Genomic DNA, 22,047 nt, shown 5'->3' on the forward strand with positions numbered 1-22,047 from the left:
AATGAGAACAAATTCATTCACGTTAAAAAGGAAATGGAGAGTTCATCTATCTGAGATTTTCTACACCTTTTTATGTTGTGGTCTCAGGACATTGGGGGAAATGTTGCAATCCACTAAATCTTCTACTTCATCATAGTAGTATTGAATTTTTTTGTCAGATGTCACTGACTCTGGTGGTTAAACTTTTCATGCATTTAATTTATCCATTGACAAATTCTCTATTCATTTTCCAGAAAATTCACATCAGATATACTGTATATTATCAATGTATTATTCAATATAACATTGCATATACCAACATTTGGGTACATTCTTAATATTGGGTAAGTAGGAAAAGGCTATTAATAGAGCTTTTTTTAAATGTTCACCATAGTACTTTTACAGAGAAGTTTGAAATTTGAATAAATAATGAAAATAAAATAATACCTACCAAATGAAAACAAACATAAATGTAAATTAGTAGGAAACTCAACTTTTTTACAGCTCCTTTTGTAGATCAAATGTCACAATGTCCTTCACAATAAAGGACAACAGCAGTCGCAACATACAGTCAAAAACATACTCCATGGTCTGTGGTAAATTTCCCAGAGAATTATTTAAAATGTGTCTCTTTAACGAACATTACTGAACCTGGGTCTATTCATGTTTCCTGTCCCCAAAGCTTAGGGGCCGTCCACACGTTCTTTATGTGTAAACGCAGAAGTCTTGCGGGTTCCAGGTGGAAACCAGGTCGCAGGTGAAAAAGAAAAAAAACAAAGCCCCTCCGTTTCATGATAATTTTCGTGTAAACGGCAAAAACGCATACAATGATGTCATCGCCCTGCCCCTCGACCCTCTAGCCTGACTTATTCCCTCGCGACGTCTCATATCAACAACAACAATGGCGGCCTACATGGTTATGATCGTGCAGCAGCAGATATTCTGCTCCTTTGTACGACAGCGTATTAGCGCTGCTCTATGGAAAAAACGGAGCCGAGAGAGGGGGGCAATATTCAGAGAAATAAAGTTAGATAGAAGATAGATAGAATGCCTTTATTGTCATTGCATTAAAAATACCAAATTGTCATCTTATGGGTGTTTATTGATCGGGTGGCCGGGTGGATAGTAGCTTTCACTTGTTGCCATAGCAACGGTAAACATCCGGTCAAGCAACATGTTTACTTCCCCATGCTCCGTCTCTTCTTCTCCGCTTTTGGTGTATTTTTGTAGCAGAAACAGCGCCACATATGGGCCTGGAATATGTACTACAGCACGCGTCGTTTACAGTGGATTCGTGTGGACACAGATTTTCTTGAAATGACACCAAGGGAAAACAGAGAAAAAAAAGATAGTTTTGGTACATGCCCCTTAGTCTCAAAGCCAATTTCCCTCTATGCTTCCTGCAGAGGTGTCACTTTGAACCACCGAGTCAAGACTCTGTAATCAGTGCTTCCAATCAGAAGTCGTTCAGCACTTGTCTTGAGCCTCAGTGCTGCAGAAATACTCTTAACACTCAATCTTTATCGAGGAAGTCAAGGAATCATGACCAAAGTTACCCACGGACTCTACTTTTAGATTGGTGTATGCAGGTGTGTCAGAGAAAGCTCGACCTCTTCGGTCTACGATTCTGGTGTCGGCTGCTCGTTAGCAGAGGTTGAGTGAACTACAAATAGACCGTGTGATCTTGTGCTGAGAAACATTATGGATCGTGTTAGTTGGGATGTTTGGAGCCCGTTGATCGTTTCCGTGTGCCGAGCAGGAAGTCGCAGTGCTTTTTGGGCTTCAGGAAGATGCATTAAAAAGAGGTTACTGTTCTGTTTTTAGCGGCTGGGTGAGGCGGTGGTTAGAGTCCCACGCCAACTTCAAAACATTAAAAGGGAAATGTTTTCCCTTTTCTCACCTTGTAATGTAGAGATAAAACGGAGCAAAGTGCTTTCCCACAGTTGTTCCTGTGTACTAGTCTCCACTTGGAAGATGGAGTCTCTGCTGGCGCTGTAAACAACCACTATTTTCGTTATTGTTTTCTCGATGAATCATCAGTGGTTTATGTAATAAATGGAGAACAGTAAAAAAATGTTTTCCTGAAGCCCAAAGTGATGTCTTGAAATGTCTTGTTTTGTTTGACGGACCGACCAAAACCCAGTTTCGGTTTATTATAATATAAAACAAAGACAAGTGTATGGTTGTGCCGATAGACGATGATCTCTGGGATCAACGATAGTCAGAGCGATCGCCAGTAGCGGATTGCCAAGACCATATTTGGCTCATTTTTCCCTTGTCTATGAAAGTATTACTATTATAATGTTCTACTATTATATATTATATAAGTCTTGCTCAGTCATAGTTTCCCGGCGGCATGCCCCACATATGTAACTGGCACTTGTGCGACACATGTGCACACACACACCCTCACTCTGGTTGTAAATAGAACTTATAACTGGAGCTGTATCAAACAGTTGGAAGCATCAGAGCTTCATTCATAACATTAACATTTGAAATATTATTACGGTAATAACTTTACAGGAACATTGTGTGCAAAAGTCCACCTTCAATTCACCTCACTCTCTCAAACACGCAGCGAGTAAAGCTGCATCGGGTATCTCGGTACAAAAGTTATCAAAAAAACTTGATGTAATTATTCAAATTCACAGTAGAATATATCCATCTATTCTCCTGCACGCCTGTGTATTAATTTGGTGGTCTAGCAGTCTGTCTGTGACCTCGCGTGTTTTACTTCAGGTAGATTCCCATCACTCACTATGGTGGACGGAGAAATAAAATCACCTGATCAGATCGGCCTATAAACACGCTGGTTTTCTTCCCGTGAATGCGACATGAACACTGTCGGCCTGGTGAAGGCTAGTAACCCGCTGACAGACAGACAGAAGACAGAGTCTGTGATTGAATGACAGAACGCGTATGAGCCCAGAAACAGAACCACAAATTACATTTATATTACAACACAAAGTTAAACTATACCACGAATAATGCAAGCCAGGCCGCCCCCAAACAAGGAATAATTTTATAATTTACCCCCAGCATGTCAGAGTTCTTGCAGGGGCAAACACCATAGAGATTAATAAATGACCGTGTATACTTGCCGATTCATTTTCTGTCGATTAACTAATAGTCTTTAAATGAAGACTTTGCTGCACAGCTATAGAAAATCCTTAAAGAATATACAAATATTAGAAATGAAAAGATGTATATTGTTCACATTGCTTTAAATTGGAGTTGCTTTAAGTCAATATGTTAACAAACCTTTATTGATACAGTGTCTCATGTCTCACAACTAAGTGCCAAACAGAAACTTAAACTACTTTCTTATAGCACATTTCTAACTTCCTAAAGGCCCTGACACACCAAACCGATGGCCGATCGTCATCAGACAAGGCAGTTGGACTTCAGTCTGCTCCCGTCTCCCCGACATGGTCAAAAAAGTAATGTAAAAAGACGTAATGTCTCCATAACAGCAGGTGGCGCTAATCTGTATTGTTGCCCAAAAAAGAAAACCGGAAATGATGGAACATCTCTAGACCAAAACACAGAGCATGCATGCGCATGTGTTGCCATCGTCTGCGTTTTATCTAGTTAAATTGCCTCATTTAGTTTGTTTACCATCGTCACATCCGGTCTTCTCGTTCACTGATTCACTAGTCGAGGGCGAGCACTCCACCAATCAGATTGGTCAGACTGAACGACTTGGTCGTGGCCGATTCAACGTGGAATAGGCTGAAAAGAACGGTGACGGCTTTGACGACAGCCGATGGCACAGAACACACAGAGCAGACTCGTGTCACCGACGTCGGCAGACTGGCCGATAATCGTCTTGGTGTGTCTGGGCCTTAACACTCAAAGCACTCAATCTACTTGTCAACATTCACTAGTTCACACACTCATTCACTGATGCCAGAGGCTGCCATACAAGTCCACATGCTCATCAGGATCTAAACTAACACATGCACATAATTATGGTCACCGCCTTCTAGATCTTGCCGAAAGGCACTTTGGTAAACAGACAGGAGGAGCCGGGGATCGAACCACTGATCTTCCGATTATTGAACAACTTGCTCTTCCGAGCAGAAAGAGCCACAGCCGATAACAATACATGCTTTCATTTTTACGCAGATGACACTCAACTTTACCTGCCTGTCAGTCCTAACGAGGCCGATTGCCGTAACAAATCACTTTTATATTCTTCTATACAATTATATTCTGCACTCAATAAAAAAGGGTCTGCAGTTGGTTCAGAATGCAGCTGCAAGACTTTAAACAATAACCAACATTAAGAGAACACATTAGCCCATTTTTATTATCCTTCCACTGGCTTATAGTTGCTCTGAGAGTACAATTTAGGTTTTTACTGTTCAGTCATAAAGCCTGTAATGGATTGACCTCTTTTGCCAACATGGCCCTGGGAAAAAAATACAATACTTTTTTTTTTTTTTTTTTTACCTTACAGCATCAAATGTTTTCAGTTGAAGCGAAATTTCTCAAATGTTAATGTTAAATGTTGTCAAAACACAATTAAAAAATCAAATTGGCAAATGTTTCAATTAAATCGATGGCTATCTTTTCAAGGAATAACTGAATAAAAGTACAAATGTGACAGATAGATATACAATTGGTGCTGCAGCCAGATTCATACCAATAAATTGAGGTTCAATACTCAGCCCAAAAAAGTGTGTGTGTGTGTGTGTGTGTGTGTGTGTGTGTGTGTGTGTGTGTGTGTGTGTGTGTGTGTGTCCCTCTGATGATCTGGATCCAATAAGTGCAGAAGGAGTATTTTCTCTTGGTGTGTGGGTGTGTCTCTAGTCAACGTGGTTCTGATCTGAATTAAGGGGCCACACTCGTGTATAAATAACTGAGACGCACACTTGAATGTGCACACCAGCAGCTTGTTGTTGGACCACGTGATTCAGTGAGTAGGGGTCTCTCTCCCTCTCCCTCTCCTTTCTTTCACAGGCTCTCATTCCCTCCTCTCTTACTCCGTCTGTAATCACCTATTCTTGGAACTTTTTTCCAATTGCCTCATCGGAAAACCATGCGGAGAGAGGGATGGCCGATCTGCAGTGATTGAACATTTCTGCTGGCAATTTAACTCCATCTGATAGGGGTTAGCTAGGCCTCTCACACAGCGTTCCTCTCTGACTGACTGCGGAGAGGTGTGTCGGCTCAAACACACATTCAGGATTAACACTTTTGTGGTGCAGCAAAGGCAAAAAAGACAGAAATATGCAGAAAACTTGACGGATGGTGTTGGTTTAGAGGGGTTAAATGAAGATTTCCCCTTGAGATGGTACATTTAAACTTTTAACCTGTTTTCTTTTTCACCCCTGATCTTCTATTAGAGAGTTCTGATGATTGGACTTTTATGAACAAAGTCACCTCTATTAAACAGAAATGTACTAGTTTTTACAAATTGTTTTTTAAAGGAATTTGAAATTAATTGTGTTTTCACCCCAAGGGTAAACACAGGAGAGGAAAACAATTTAGATCAGACTTAGAAATCGATCACCACAATTTATTTTTTCTCACTTGCTTCTCGGGGCTTCTGTAGTGGCCCAATAAATAACCTGGAACTGCACTAAATAAATGGCAAATATATGTTTGAGCTCATTTGGAAGCAGTGTCTTCAAACTTGTCAACCCAGACCACCGATGACTTTATTTCACAATTCTTCAACATTTAAAAAAAGCATCCCAAAAAAGTGTATTTGTTTTCTTTGTGTTATCAATGTATGGCTGATAAAAACTGATAAATATCACTCACTTATTATTATTGTTATTATTAATTAATATCAGTGTTGCCTATGTAATGTTCTCTTGCCTTTAACATACATTTGTAGAATTTGTGTGGTCACTTTTCAGCGAGTTTTGTGGCCTTGATGGCTTAATAATAGGATAATGTGTGATGTTTTAGGTTATTATATACAGTTGTGGCTTTTCCCTGCAGACTGCAACTATTGGGACACATTGCTTGTAAAGTGTGTTTTAAATTAGAAACACATTTTTGGATCAATTCCAAGAGTTTCCAGTCTGGTTCTCTTAATTCTGGCTGAATTTTATTGTTCATCTGGAGCTTTCCCCCTGTTTTGTTCCACTTTCTGTACGTCTCTCTTGCATACATTTGAGTTTTGACATTTGTTTGTGTTTCTGTCCCATCTGCCTGCTCACAGTTTTTTCATGTGGTGTAATGCTTTCTTGTCAGTTGTTGATGCGTTTCGTTGGAGAAATTCAGAGCACTACGTTTGTTTGAAATACAGAGAAATTGTTCAGAACAGAAGTTTCAAAATAGAAGTTGTGATTTTGAGATGTTACGAAGGCAGAACTGAGAGATTTTGTTGTGACTTATGGGTTAAATGAAACAAGATCAAACAAATATCACAGACTGAAGTGTAACATTTTGAGCCTCTCGAGCTGCAGGCTCTATGGATGTTGATGCAGGTCGATGGGTCAGTCAGACTGCATTATCTCTTTTAGATGGATTCCCGTTACATTTTATACACATACATGATCTTTAGAGGAGGAATTGTACTGACATTGGTGTTCACATAACTTTTCCTCTAGCGCCACCATCAGGTCAAACATTTTGACTCCAATTTAGTTCATGACCAAATAGTGATGTCATGAGAACCACTATTGGATACCGAGTCAATGTCAAAATTCTGAAAACATGACTGTACTTGTTTTTTTTTTTAAATACCTCAGCGGTACTTGTGGTACTAGAGACTAACGCCATCCCAGCAGCGCTAGAACATTTCCCGATAGTGAACAACAAAACTGTGTTGAAATCAGCAGGAGGAGAGCTAACGATAGCCGTTGGGAGGCAAAGTGCTTCTTGGCTAAATCACGGAGCAAACAGCTAACATTAAGGTTGCCTTGAGTTTCATACGTTCAAGCTCTATTCGGTAAAAAGATATTAGGCGAAGCTAAATGATAACCTAATCATGGTGTATTCAAAATGTAATCTTGTAAAATGCATTTTCTGGTGATAAACTTGAAGCGGATAATCAGGGATTAATAATCAATTCTCAAAAAAAGATCATGCAAACGGTGAAGTCTCTTTAAAACTGTGTAAAAAAGTGTAATTTCAGCCATTCTTTCTCTCATCGTGTCCTCAACGTTCTGTACCATGAAGCAGAAACACCATGAAAATAACCTCAGATGCAGCTGTGGAAAACTGCTCATGGGTCAAGTTGCCCGCGAGTTTTGGTTAAGGATCAATTTTCATGCCTGCATCCAAACCTCAGTCACCAGTGTGTGAACTGGAAGGTGACCCCAGTTTGGCCTCCGCCTCACCCTGGAGAGTGGAAACTGTCCTTCTTCGGGCCAAAGCACGCTTTTAAGCGGAGAGTGGAAAAGAAGCAGTTTAACCGACAGACGGGGAAACCGAATGTCTTAATGTCGAATGTTTTACAAACTAAAGTACGCTCTACTGAGTTTTGATTTCTCAGCCCAATTCTCCCAGCAGCATATTCATTTTTGTTTTTTTTTCTTTTCCACATAAAGTGTGTAGATCTTCTCTTTAAATCCCATTTTCTGACCTGTGTTTCCAGGATTGAGATCGAGGACTCTGAGGCGGTGGGTATCTCCAATATCATCTCCAATCTGATCACCATGTTCCCCCGAAGTACTTTAACGGCGCTGCCCAGCGACCTCTTCACCTCCTTTATCAACTGCCTCACGCTGCTCACCTGCTCGTTTGGACGCAGCGCCGCCCTGGAGGAGGTGGTGAGTAATGACACCTCCATCGTCCTCTCAGAAAGCTGATATTCTCGATCATTACAGAACTACTAGGAGAACAAAGGAGGTGTTTTTATTTCAAGTTTTGGTAACCGGGTCACGTGATGATGTTTGCTTGAAATACTTGATATGTGGATTCTCAAAAATATAACGTCCTTCAACATTTAACAACTCATCATCCAACCATTGCCTAGAGGTTCTGCAAATGGAGGAGATTGTTTTGCTGATGTTTGCTCCCTCTCTCCTCGCCCAGCTGGATAAAGATGACATGGTTTACATGGAGGCCTACGACAAGCTGCTGGAGTCGTGGTTGACGCTCGTCCAGGACGAGGAGCATTTTCCTCGCGGCTGCTTTGTCCAGCCTGCGATCCAGGTCTTCAACTCGTACATCCAGTGTCACCTGGCTGCTCCTGACGGCACACGCAACTTGGTGAGACTGTTATTAATAATGAAGAATATAGTGTATTTCACTGAGGGAAGACATTTTCAAGCAGACCCTCAAGATTTGGACTAGGTGTTAAAGGATGGAAGTGAAGAACTCTGGTTTATACATTTCAGCATTATAATATGAGATCTCCTTATATCTAGTAGAAGATATTTATACACCCTTTAGTGTGCATGTAGATATCATTGAGTAAGTGTTTTCTTCAATATGAACACAGAATTTGAATACAAAAGTCCTGAAAGAAGATTGAGAAAAAATAATCTGATTAATCATTTTCTATATCTGATCTAAATAGTTTCTCTCCTGTGTTAACTGTTGACTTAAGAAGAGGGCAAACATGATAATCTCTCTAAGTGAATTCACATATTGTGGTACTCTGCCCAAGGACATAGTAACAAAGTGGAATCATTTACCCTTTCATATCCACCTAATTATAAATAAATAAATATTTATAAATGATATGCAGAAGCATTTATTGGCATGTAGATGACGAGCTGAATAGAAGGAGGTATAACTCTTCCTGAAACTGAACCATGCTCCCCTTCGCTCCCCTCAGTCAGTGAACGGCATATCGTCTCATGAGGAGGAAGAGATCAATGAGCTGCAGGAGGACGACAGAGAGCTGTTCTGTGACCAGCTGTCCAGCATCGGCATGCTGGGACGAGTGGCGACTGACCACTGTATCCCGCTGCTCACAAGGTATACACATAAAAATCCTACCATGTAGTACTTGATGCTGTGGCAGCCGGTGGATCATTATTCAGGGCAGGATTTACTGCTGCTTTTTAAACCACTTTTCATGCTATAATGTGATTGAATATCATGTATAATATTGGTCGATGAGAACAACCCATACCCCTATTTGGAGCTTACCAATAACTACATTTATTTTAAAAAATCAGTTTAATAATTGGATGAATTAAATAAATTGTAAATACTGAGAGAAAATCTTAAGCTTGATTTTTCCTCAGTATGTTTTACTTTTTCTTTTTGGTTACAATATCATCAATTCATTGGAGATTTATTGTGATCTTGGAGTTCAAAAGGAAGCAGAACGTGTGTTTGTGTTTTAGAGCCCACAGATACAGGATTTTGAAGGCCGATACCGATACAAATGTTTGTTGATTTAAAAATCCGATATTCCGATATATCGGCTGATATTTTTTTACTTTTTTCACAACAAACATTAAAGTTAAACAAAATATATTAAAGTTCTGATAAATAAAATGTATAAAAATACAAACTAAAGATATAAAACTTAAAGTCCTTTGAACAAAAACAATAACAACAACAAAACAAACACAAAGTTACCAGTATTAAAAGACTTGGTAAGCTTCATAAATATAACTTTGAACAAGACTGGAGAAAAATTCTGTTAAGTTCTATAAAGGTTTTTCGTCCGTTTTTATTTTATTTTATCGGCCATTATAAATGCCGATACCGATAGTAACCGAGTGTGGAAAATGCCTAATATCGCCGATATATCGATCGGGCTCTATTGTGTTTCCTACATTAACGTTGGTGTTGTGATGTCATCCTTCAGCCTGCTGGAGGACCGGGTGACACGGCTGCACGGTCAACTCCAGAGGACCCAGCAGCACCTCATGGCCACATCTGACCCCGGATCAATGGACCGCAAAGTTCTGGACGACCTCTATGAGGACATCCACTGGATCATACTGGTCTCAGGTCAGCAGCACGATGTAAAACCGTATTTCTTTGTGTCTTTCTGTCATTTTTTGGGGTTGATCTCTTACACCTTTTCATGGAGCAATGTTCTCTCTCTCTCTTGCAGTGTAATGTTTCTGATTTCACACTTCACTTTATTGTTCATTTGCACTTAATATTGTACAGTATTTTCTTAATATTTAAATTTAAAAAGCTTAATTCAGAATGTACACAAACATACAGAAATATACAGATATAACAACATATTATTTGTTACTGGGAAAAATAATATAATTAAATTCTTCCAGTAAAAATTGTACTTTATAAACTTGCAGTTAAGTATAATGGGGTCCAAACATTCAAGTGTGACAATATACTGCATTTAATTTTTCTTTTATTAAATATTCTATTACCTTATTAAGGTTAAGGCCTAGTTGTCTTCCAAAGTATTCTATAAACATTGTTAGAGGGTTTGAAGGCTCACATGTTTTGAAGTATATAACAGTATGATGTTCTAATACACTAGAACATGGCTTTTTATAGTGTTCACAAATGACGTTCCCCATGTAGTTAATTCCACTTAACTGACTTTATTTGTGAGAAGACAGAAGAGCAGAACCACCCAGTTCTGTGTGTTCCTTGTCTGAATCAGCATCATTAAAGCCGTTCAAAGCTGTTAACCGAACATTCAGGCTGGCCGGGCCGAGAGGAGCCGCCTTAACACGTGTAATATGTCATTTTTATCATTATATATTTTTGTTGTTGAGGGGATATATGTTGGAGTGCAATAAACAGACTTTACATGCTGCCATTAAACACTTTTTAAAGTTATTTTACTCAAATGCTAGAGCTGCAACTAATAACTCTTTTCAGTATCAAGTTATCTGATCATTATTTTCTTAATTGATTTATTAAAGCAAAACATGTTATATTTGTTTGAATCCTCTTTACAACCCAACAGCAATCAATACATCAAATGCTCTGACAAAAAACCAACAACATAATAGCAATAATCTTGTTTGTTGTTTTATTGACTATGACAATTTTGAGGGAAGTGGCTTTGACGTTGCCGATTGGCGACTTCATCACTAGCTTTAGTGAATTTTGGAGATAATGCTGTAAGCTTCTTCGGAAAAGAGTCGACAAAAGTAGGCAAATATTTCACAAATGAGAAGGTAGAAACAGAATTTTTGCTTGAAAAAGTACGATTGATTCTGAAAATTGTCGCAGATTAATTTTTTGTTTATGGTTTCAGTTCTTGTGGTCTCCTGCTGGGATTGATGATCAAGTAGTCCTTTTAAGAAATGGTGTATTTTTTGGTCTCTGAGCCGACGACAGCGTGGTTTGAGGCATTGTGTTCACAACTGGATGGAATTCCTTCAAATTTGGCACAAACGTCCATTTGAACTGAAGGATGAACTGATCAGATTTTGTTGGTCAAAGGTCATTGACCTCTCAGAGCATGGCCCTCTTGACCAGAAAGTCATCTGCTAATTCTTTCTCAGAATGATCCAATGTGTGTGTTCTCCAGGGTATTTATTAGCAGATGACCCTCAGGGTGAGACCCCGTTGATCCCCTCAGAGGTGATGGAGTTCTCCATCAAACTCTCGACAGAAGTGGACATCAACACGACGCTGCAGATCCTCGGGTCACCGGGCGAGAGGGCCTCGTCCATACCGGGCTGCAACCGCACGGACTCAGTCATCAGGTACACTTTGTGTCCACTGGAAGGTTAATGTAATGTTTGGAACTCATTATTTTGCATAGCGGCCACCCCACTTAGAAATCCAATGCTTTATTTATTAGATGTGCTATGAAATGCTGCTGATTTGTCATCTACTAAACACTAACCAGTTTCATCTTAGAGTAAAGATCTACTTAATATAAAATAAATATAAACTAGTTCATGTCTTGGCATTTGGGAGAAAATTGAATTGTCACATAGAAACCCCATATTTTAAAGCCTTCTTTTACTCTCAAATGTCTAAGAATTTGCCAATGTTCAAAAAAAGTATCGTTTCTTTTATTCATCATTATTATGATCATGATTTATTATAAATTAGCACAATTCAGCAACAAGGAAATTCAAAGTGGTTTACATAAAACATCACAATTAGAGACATAGTGCAAGAGACACACATTCAAAAATTACACTCATTAAAGAGCCAAAAGATTAGAAAATGAAAACAAGCTAATATAGACGGGTAGCAGCAGACCTGCGGTTTTCTGGGAGTCTGTTCTAGATATATGAAGCATACAAGCTGAACGCTGTTTCTCCATGTTTAGTTTGGAGTCTGAGGACATAAAGCAGACCTGAGGCATCCAGGTGGTTCACACTGTAGCAGCAGGTCTTTTTCTTTAGGATTGCTATCAGGAGTTCATGAGCTTGACAGGGACTGAATCCGGCATTGAGAACTGAAAGGTAAACAGCTTGGATCTCACAAAGACATCTTTTAGGTTATGGTGAAAGAGGAATTTGACTTGCAGTAGCTGCTTTTTTGTGCTGTGGTTGAACTGTGAAGGTATCATGTTTTGAAAATGAGAAATCTCTGTGGAAAATGTTTTATGTTTAAGAGATGTTTTCAGATTTAGAGAATGTTAAGCAAATGATCTGTGAAACCCCAGTATACAGCATATGTTTGAAATGTATTTTTGACACTAATGCCTGGTTCAGACGATGCAATATGAATGTCTGTTACGACGGTCGCTGTGTAGGATTAGAAGTCGCCTCAAGGACCAGACAAATCCGTCCGATCGATTGTCGAGATGACACGTCTCCGTGTCCAGCGGTCGCCGGCTGTTGTCACCGTTCATCTCGTTTTACCAGACAGACATCCATAAACCATCTCTGAAAATAGACTTCCTGGCTGTCCGAGGCCAGATGGACACCTAAGTGCTGTCACAGTTATTGTCCCATAAAGCTAAAGGTGGTTTAGTTCCTTCACATTCACACCCAAACACCATCTGAATGTGCAGCCTGTAAAGCACAGAAACAAAGAAGCTCTCACTGTGGTTCTGGTTTAATATGCTTTGACTCCGTCGAGGACACACACACACACATGATAAAACCCGACTTAATAAAACTGTCGCTGCTATGGCACGGTCTCACTTTCACATGAAGTGTGTGAGACACATGGAGGTGTGTCCTCCACACTCGTGTGCCTGGACTTCCTCTCCTAATAAGAAATGACTTTCATTCTCCATTTATCTGTGGATTAGTATCAGTTGTGTAACATCTGAAAAGAAAATAGTGACAAATGCTCATCACCATGTTTGGCCGACAGTCTAAAACGCACATCCTCACATTTTACAAGCAGGAAATCATCCGTCCCCGGCTGTCGGAGCCACTCAACTTCACTCCAATGCTCCAAACAAAAACCGATGACCTCCTCCGCTGGATGAATCTACCGCCACCACTTATAGGCAGAATAACCACAGTATTGTCTGTCTAGTCACAATGATTCCAACTTAACCCAGCCTCGCCTGCTTCAAATGTCTATTCAATCACCTCTAAATTCCACTGGTTAAAGCAAAACACCAAGAATCAAACTGGCCACTGTGCAAAAACCAAAAGCTCAAGGAGTTGACCATTTCTCCATTACTCTCTGGTAAACCAGCCTCAAGGCATACTCAGATGGACCCATAAATCCATTACACATCACAAAATCTAAATCTACAACGTAAATCACCCGTTAAATCTATATTTACAGCCATCATCCTGGATCGTCCTCCCTCAACCTCAGAATTAGTTAACAGCCCTTCTCAAAAAACATATAATGACAAATCTATCAAATAATATCACAGAACACTCTCCCTACCATAAATATGATAGCAATCAGACTTATCCATCACTCCTGATCCCGACTTCTGGAACCAAACCTGATTCCACCCATCATGTTGTTTTCATTATCTATTCTGTCCCTGTCTTTTATTAGCTATTACAGCATACTAGATGATGATTATTACACTTTATAGACTAAATGTTTAATCAGTCATCAAAATAATAGGTATCTGCAGCCACTCAGGGTGATAATAATGTCTCCGCAGAGCGGTCGAAGGGGTTTGGTGATCAATAAAACATTTTCCACAGAGATTTCTCATTTTCAAAACATGCGCTTTCTTTAAGAGCAGAAATGTGTTTATGGTGATTTAAAAACATAACTGGCTGTTAAACATTAGCACAAACTAATGGCTCTGAAAATATGGCGTCGTTCTAATAGAAACGACTACAGGGAAGCAAACAGGCGGGTTTAGCTGCTGTTATCAGGACCGGATTTCTGTATTCAACAGTAATGAATTGTGCAGCCCGACAGTAAGCAGCGTGGTTAGTTTAGAGATGTTGGCTGCCTCCCTACATACAGCCACTGAAGATAATCACAGTGACGACAACGTATAGTTACAGCAGCCAGTGACACTGAAGCTGAAGGTCGCTGAGCCGCTGTCTTTTTCTAGATTGTTCATTATGTAGAGGAGAGTGTGAGTGTGTGACAGTGACGGAGGATTGCAGAGACGAGTGGCGGCGTCGGGTTTCCCGCCGACCCCGGCCCCGTAAATGTCAACGTGGGTTTGTTTTCTGCAAACAATGTGAAACTGTGCACTGTTCTGGAGTGAGGGGGGCGGAGCCATAAGCTGCTTTAAGCCCTCTGTCCTCTGTGTGTGTGTGTGGGCTTGACTTTGTGAAGGACATGAAGATGATGCCTGTCTACTCAGGTTTGATCATTCGGTTGCAGCGAACTATATCTTATTAACTCCACCTCTGCACATGAGCCTCGTCCTCACAGTTCACCTCTGACCAAACCTTCCTTTTCTTCTCTATTCTCTCAATTAAAGCGACCGCACGACTGAACCGGCTTCTTTTGCACCTGCTGCACTTTATTTATATTAATATTTCAGAAGGTTACATGGTTGGGAGTAAAAACATAGACGCAATACAATAATGATCAAATAATGGCCCGCAGCACGGGTTAAATGCAGTGTGAAAAGGAGGTATTTTCCCTTAACTCATCAGCTGTTGTGTGACATAACAAGGCCTCTTAGGTGACATACTCGAGAAACATTCATTCACTGGCCATTTTAGAATTGTCGGGCTATTTAGCTTCCAAAATATGTCTTATTTCAGAATGAGTGGAAAGAAAACATCCACAATTGTTACTATTACTATAAATAATTATTAATTAATGTTTCTACTTGGTCTATCTGCTTCTGTAAATTTGTTAGTATTACAAAATGCATGTTTAAATATTTTCAGAAAACTTGTAGCACAAAAATAAATTGTCTTCATGTCAGTATTCAACTGGGGAAGTTTGATGTTGATATCTATTTATCTATATATTTTTTTACCCTATTAATCGGCCATTTTACACTCCATATCTCTAAAGGCGGTTTGCTCTAACTTACATCCACTGAACTTCCCAGATTCATTCCTATCTATATTCTGTAGATTTATACAGTTGTATATTATTTGAATGTCTTTTTAAATTCAACTTTTAAAGATCATAACATAAGTGTTTCATATCAAAATGCAACTCAGCAGCTCATTTTTCTTCTAGTGCAACGTCTAAAGAGATCCATTTTTTATTCTTCAAATCTCTTGTGAAAACACATTAACTTATGTGGATGAATTGTTTCGGGCTTGAAGTGTGTTTCACTCTTTTACTCTACTACTCATACACAAAGGTGGGCGGCCATTACAAACGGTATTCTTCTGTGTCAGGTTGCTCTCAGCGGTGTTGCGGACGTCGGAGGTGGAGTCCAGGGCGACCAGAGCGAGTCTGACGGAGCTGCTGAGCCCTCAGATGGGAAAGGACATCATGTGGTTCCTCAGACGCTGGGCCAAGACGTATCTGCTGGTGGACGAGAAGCTCTACGAGCAGGTACCAGCTCACGTGCCCCTGTATAACACCCTACGTCTTCTAGCATAGCATGTTGTCATAGTGATTTATTTGCCCCCCCAACTGTCCTCAGATCAGCATGCCCCTGAGCACAGCGTTCGGTGCAGACACAGAGGGGGCCCAGTGGATTGTGGGATATCTTCTGGAGAAGGTGATCAACAACCTGTCGGTGTGGAGCTCGGAGGCGGAGCTGGCCAACGACACCGTGGAGCTGCTGGTGACGCTGGTGGAGAAGAAGGAGAGGTGAGGCCGGCGGCGGTGTCGAGCTGCAACCATCAGGCCATCGACAGGAAATGAATAGTTTTCATAAAATGTTTCAAATTCAACATTCTCTGGTTCCATTCACTGAAATGTGAATATGTTCTGTTTTTCTTCGTCTTTTATGATGTAAACTGAATAATGTTTCAGTACTCGTTAAAATGCAATGGCATCTAATGAATGTTTCGGATCTTAGTCTTTGTGAACAAAATGGCTTTTTGATCTCAAAATGGTTTTCTTTTATAATGTGATTATAATGTGATTATAATTCACTCTGCTCATTGTTTGCTTTAAAATGTTGTTGCTGCATGAAGTTAATTATAATTTATATTATTATAAGCTAACTGGCTACATAGAGTAACAAATAATAACACTATCATGCATTCTAAAAAGAGTTTTAAACTATGAACTAAAAAAAAAAAAAGTCATTGAGTTACCAGCAGTTATGAAATCATTATTAAGTGCTTTATAAGGGGCTATGATTATTATTAGACATAGTGAATATTTTAGTGCATATGACTATAACGACAGTGCTGTGCAGATTAATATCTAATGCATTTTAGTGTGCTTCCAGCACTCAGTATGTGCATAATGCATCAGAAATAGTGTCACAGATGGAAAACAAGAAAACATGGCAATCAGCCACATTGGACTAAGAAACAGTTAAATGGAGCTCCAGCATTACTTTGTTCAAAGTGGACACAAACATGTGTTTCTTTCCGGTGGAATCCTCTCTAAGAGCAGCCGTTTCCCTCCTCCGTCTCCCCTCAGGGCCAACGTGGTGGTGCAGTGTGAGAGCTGGTGGAACCTGGCCAAGCAGTTTGCCAGCCGCAGCCCGCCGCTCCACCTGCTGTCCAGCTCCGTGCAGAGGTCTCTGATGAAGGCGCTGGTCCTGGGAGGCTTCGCTCACATGGACTCCGACGCCAAGCAGCAGTACTGGGCTGAGGTAGTGTGTGTGTGTGTGTGTGTGTGTGTGTGTGTGTGTGTGTGTGTGTGTGTGTGTGTGTGTGTGTGTGTGTGTGTGTGTGTGCGTGTGCGTGTGTGTCATTGTATAGTACAACATTTTGGTTTGCAAACTTGGCCTCTGTTAAACTGTGCAGTTCTATTTGAATAGATTTGAATGCTTTATACTTACCATGGTATCACAAACTGATGATCAACAATGAAATAGCAGGCCCATACTTGAGATGATTAGAATATATAATAGAGCTTTAAAACTATTGATGTCTCTTTTCCAGTCTAAAATATCCCCACATATAGTCTATAAAATACATTGACACTTCAGATTCAGATCATTGTCTCCATTAGATTTTCTCTTTGGCACAGAAACACAAGAGGACACAACAATTATGCATCTTAAAATCTGTGACCGTGACAAAAGTGATGAGATTACTTCCACTGGCTCGGAAATCCATCCAACCAAACATCACAACAATGCACGACACTCTAAATGTGCAATAAAATAAGTGACGGTGTCGGTTGCAAATGTCCTAAGAAGCAGCCTTGATGTTTGGGAGGCGGCGCAGCGGAAAGGAGCAATTACTGGGCTTACAAGGGGAGCACCAGACTAATGAAAGTCTCTGTGTCAGCAGCTCTTGAGGGAAACACACAGCCTGTAAATGAAGTATTAAATCCTATAAATGGAGCAGGAGAATTACAAGAACATGTCTGAAAAAGATTTAAAAAGGTCCTTTCTGTCAACGCGAATAACACATTCTGCTCAGTGAGTTAAAGATCTGCAACATTAAAAAGAAGGGAAAACACGACTTGTCAGACGCGTTATAAACAAATCTCCAGGTCAGTCATTAAACACCAGAGTTTGATTCTCCGGTGCAGTGAAGGATTATTACATTTCAGGTTCTCACTTTAAGTTGTGCCTCCAAATAAAGTGGTTTAAATCATTTAGTAGCTGTATTGCCGTGCTCCCAGATTATAATGAGTACTATGTTATTCTAACTAGAACAGACCAAACCCAAATGATCCTTTAGGGTAAAACATTCAGCAGGAAATTGTAAAAGTTATCTAATGATAATGAACAAACGAACTGATCTTTTCTGTTGTTGACATTAAATCTCTACCGGAATCAACCTAGAAGTCTCGAGTCAGATCAGAGGAGGAGTGATGGATGCAGTCAATGATATTCCCCCATCACGTCTCCCGTGTGTATAACATGATCCTTTTTGTGATCCTGGAGGCGTTTGTCTTAATAGGCTGACAGTAGTAAATGTGGGTGCAAAGCCTCGACGACTCCAGAGTAATTATGAGGAGGGAGTTACTGTTACGGGTGAGATGGCAGCTGTTGGCTCCTGCAGCTGCTTTGTCTGAACTCGGATGGCTCTGTAGGAGGAGGAGGAGGAGGAGGAGGAGGAGAGGTGGACCCAACAACTGATCAAACAAACCTTTGTTACATCTCTACATTCCCCCTCCTCCCTGACATGCACCGAGAATCACTTTTATATCCCAGAGGAACTCACATTTAGTTTAATAATGTACATTATGTCACAGATGAAGGGTTGAAACAGTCAGACTTTCCAGTTTGTGTGTATATTTATATGTGTGTGTGTATGTGATACGGCTGTCATACAGGATGCCCTGTCTGAACGTCCATGTCGACCTGGAAATGAACGTCCTGTTTGTGTGCCTCCAGGTGCTTCACCCTCTCCAGCAGCGTTTCCTCAACCTCATCAACCAGGAGAACTTTGCTCAGATCAGCCAGGAGGAAGCCGTCAAACGGGAGATCGTGGCTACGCTGGAGGCGCTGTGTGGCATCGCGGAGGCGACGCAGATCGACAACGTGGCCTCGCTCTTCTCGTTCCTCATGGACTTCCTGTCCAGCTGCATCGGCCTCATGGAGGTACGAGCCGAGTCGATGTGTGGGAAACAGGTTGTTGTTAAATAGCATTTCCATTCATTGTGTTTTTGTTGTTCAGGTCTACAGTAACACGCCAGAGACCATCAACCTCATCATTGAGGTTTTCGTGGAAGTGGCTCACAAGCAGATCTGTTACCTGGGAGAGGTGAGTGACACGTTTTGCCTGCAGATGTAAATGTTTTCATTTTGCAGCTACTGATTTGGTTCCATACACATGATTTCCAACCATATGTTCTGTCAACAGTCAGTTACTCAGGAATATTCCAGATCTTTCATGTATTAAAAAAGTAAAATGATGCGTTTCAGTCCAGCTATGGCAGGAAACAGACCCTTTAAAAAGAAACGCATGTTCTTTTTCATCACACACTCATTATTGCTGTGGCTTCGGGTCCGTGTAGCCGTCTGAGACGCTAACCCTCACTTCTGTCTCCTGGTCCAGACCAAGTCCATGAAGCTGTACGAGGCGTGTCTGACGCTGCTGCAGGTCTACTCCAAAAACAACCAGAGCAGGAAGCGGAACGACGCCACGGCGGAGGAGGACCAGTACCAGGACCTGCTGCTCATCATGGAGCTGCTCACAAACCTGCTCTCCAAAGAGTTCATCGACTTCAGCGACACCGGTGAGTTGTAGTATAGCAGATTTTAATTTTCAATTACCTTTTATTTTATTTTAGTTGCTCCTTAGTTTTACAGTAGTGTATTTTACAGTCGGGCCAGGTTTAATGTGTCTCATAACTCTGTAGTTACATTAAGATACAGAGTACCTCCATAATGTTTCAATCTTTTGATTTAGGAATCAACGTGAGTCCTGTTTTATTAAAACTCCCAAGAAAACATGTCACCTGCAATTTCATGCCGAGCCCAGTTGGTTAACATAAGCTGAATATCTTGCATGTGAAAAACCACAGGGATAAACTGTGGAGCCTTTGTGATATGGCGCCATCTGCTGGAATGTTAGGTCTGTCCAGTTTCTGTGGTTTAACTTCATGAGAGTTGACAGAATGCCATCTCCTTTTTCAGTCGTGATTTATTATTGAATGTATATTTAAAACATTTTTTTTATTGTTTTATATATGATTTTGTGTGTCTGTGTATTTATTTAAATTTTGTTTCAGTTTACAAAACTTTTTTTCACTGCTTATTTTCATTCTAGTTTCAGTTTTAGTTTACAATAATAAACCCGAGTCAGCTGCATGTTTGGCTCTTTAAACATCCACTAGGAGGAGATTTCTCCAGACAGAAGATGTCTCCTTGCTGCCTCAGCTGCTTGAGATGAATTCTCTTCAAACCGCTGTGTCTTTTCAGACGAGGTGTTTCGAAACCAAGACCAAGGAACGCCGGCGTCCAGTCGGACGGTGTCGGCAGCAGATGTGGTCCTTTATGGTGTCAACATCGTCCTCCCTCTCATGTCTCAGGACCTGCTGAAGGTAAAACCACCACATGGATGGTTTATGCGTCACCTGAGGAGTCGACTTTCTCACTAGTTTTAGTCACTTTTAAGACACTCAGGCTGTATTTCTAAAAAGAAAGGGTGACTGGCAACAAATTTAGGGACTTATTCAGATCATTTACGCTAAAGAAAGGAATCTCTGTGTCGTTCTCAAGAACCGCTGATCTAGTTCAATTCTACTGTCAATTATAGTTCTTAGAAAGAAAGAAAAGTGCTTTAATCCAGGCTACACACTTTTCCGTGTCCCCCATCAAACTGGATCTGTTGTCCTCGTTGTTTTCCCAGTTCCCCTCCCTGTGTAACCAGTACTACAAGCTCATCACCTTCATCTGTGAGATCTTCCCAGAAAAGATCCCTCAGCTGCCCGAAGACCTCTTCAAAAGCCTCATGTTCTCCCTGGAGCTGGGAATGACCTCGTATCCTCATCTCTGCTTTGGTTAATGGGCTGCATTTAGGCCGTTTGATCATCTTGTTTAGTAGCTTTTATGGATCAATATGAGACTCAATACTTTATTTGTAGTTCAGACAACTCATTATCTTTGATCAGATGGTTTTCTGAATTAAATACATGTTTATTCTATTCTATTCTATTGTATAGAAAACACTTAATGTGTGACAACTTGTGTTATGAATTGTTTTATGTTTGAAATATAAGTAGAAACGTATATTTGGTAAAGTCATAATATGACACTGCAGCAGTTGCTGGTTTCTGTTCAGTGGAGAAGTTTGGTGACGGTAAGACAAATGTTTTAAATGACCTACTGACCTTCTGCTGGTCTGAGTTCAGATTAGTTTCCCGTTGAAGCTTCCAGAGCTGATGACTGTGTAGTGTGTGCTCCTTAACGTCTGCCCTCAGGATGAGTTCAGAGATCAGCCAGCTGTGTTTGGAGGCTTTGTCTCCTCTCGCTGAGCAGTGTGCTAAAAACCAGGAGAAGGACTCGCCGCTCTGTGTCGCCACCCGCCACTTCCTCAAGGTAGCGCACGCAGCTTCAGCACCACGATGACACGTGTGAACAGAGAAACCTATATGATGACAAAACATATTTACAGATGATACTGATGAACATATTTCACTTGTTCTACAGGTGAATACAGTAAAACGCTTCATATCCCCATGAAACGTCCCTAGTTTATCACTCGCATTAAATCAATAATTCTTTTTATTACAAGTTTTTTAAAGTCCTATCTTTGAATATGCAAATGAGGCATTATCTAATGGTAACTTTTGGTGAATTTAGGAGAAATCTACAGACACAAGTAGACAAATAAATGTTTTATTTCCACCAGTCTGAAAGAAAACGTGTAATGGAAGGTTATATCCCAAAATCTTAATATTGATTCAAGCGTGAAAACGATTGATATTAACCACACAGACAGATCTTGCAACGCTAATCAAGATGCACCTTATAATAACTGTAATAACAGTGTGTATTTCTGTGCCTCCAGTTGGTGTTTGACATGCTGGTCCTTCAAAAACACAACACCGAGATGACGGTGGCTGCAGGAGAAGCTCTCTACACACTCGTGTGCCTGCATCAGGTGAGTAAATAACACACAACGGGACGCTGCGGGTTCATCAGCAGAGGTCTCACTTCTGAAGACGTCAGATAGAGTTATTGCACCATCAAGCAGGTTTTGGGGAAACGCAGAAATGTTGCAAACCTTTAGAGTGAGGTAACATTTCCTGTTTATGTCTACTTCATAAAGAGTAACTTTGCTTTTCTAACATCCTAACCTG

The 22,047-nt window shown here is 40.5% G+C and overlaps 3 protein-coding genes across 3 annotated transcripts in view; 1 reads left to right on the forward strand and 2 right to left on the reverse strand.

Annotated features, from left to right (window-relative positions):
• The window catches only part of lmln (leishmanolysin-like (metallopeptidase M8 family)), a 429,410-nt gene that overhangs the window by 266,010 nt on the left and 141,353 nt on the right, over nt 1-22,047 (reverse strand). The window lies entirely within an intron of this gene.
• tgfbr2l (transforming growth factor beta receptor-like) overlaps nt 1-22,047 on the reverse strand; it is a 297,577-nt gene that overhangs the window by 110,488 nt on the left and 165,042 nt on the right. The gene's annotated exons all lie outside the window — the stretch shown is intronic.
• The window catches only part of xpo4 (exportin 4), a 63,197-nt gene that overhangs the window by 39,351 nt on the left and 1,799 nt on the right, over nt 1-22,047 (forward strand). The window contains exons 9-23 of the mRNA XM_084022797.1: nt 7,538-7,712; nt 7,978-8,154; nt 8,726-8,868; nt 9,713-9,858; nt 11,369-11,546; nt 15,552-15,711; nt 15,803-15,972; nt 16,759-16,933; nt 18,635-18,841; nt 18,918-19,004; nt 19,299-19,479; nt 20,165-20,286; nt 20,595-20,725; nt 21,166-21,283; nt 21,756-21,848. Coding sequence (XP_083878923.1) covers nt 7,538-7,712; nt 7,978-8,154; nt 8,726-8,868; nt 9,713-9,858; nt 11,369-11,546; nt 15,552-15,711; nt 15,803-15,972; nt 16,759-16,933; nt 18,635-18,841; nt 18,918-19,004; nt 19,299-19,479; nt 20,165-20,286; nt 20,595-20,725; nt 21,166-21,283; nt 21,756-21,848 — 2,263 coding nt within the window. The remainder of the gene's footprint in view (nt 1-7,537; nt 7,713-7,977; nt 8,155-8,725; nt 8,869-9,712; nt 9,859-11,368; nt 11,547-15,551; nt 15,712-15,802; nt 15,973-16,758; nt 16,934-18,634; nt 18,842-18,917; nt 19,005-19,298; nt 19,480-20,164; nt 20,287-20,594; nt 20,726-21,165; nt 21,284-21,755; nt 21,849-22,047) is intronic.

The sequence above is a fragment of the Eutrigla gurnardus genome (assembly GCF_963514095.1).
Source record: "Eutrigla gurnardus genome assembly, chromosome: 12".
NCBI classification, from domain to species: Eukaryota; Metazoa; Chordata; class Actinopteri; order Perciformes; family Triglidae; genus Eutrigla; species Eutrigla gurnardus.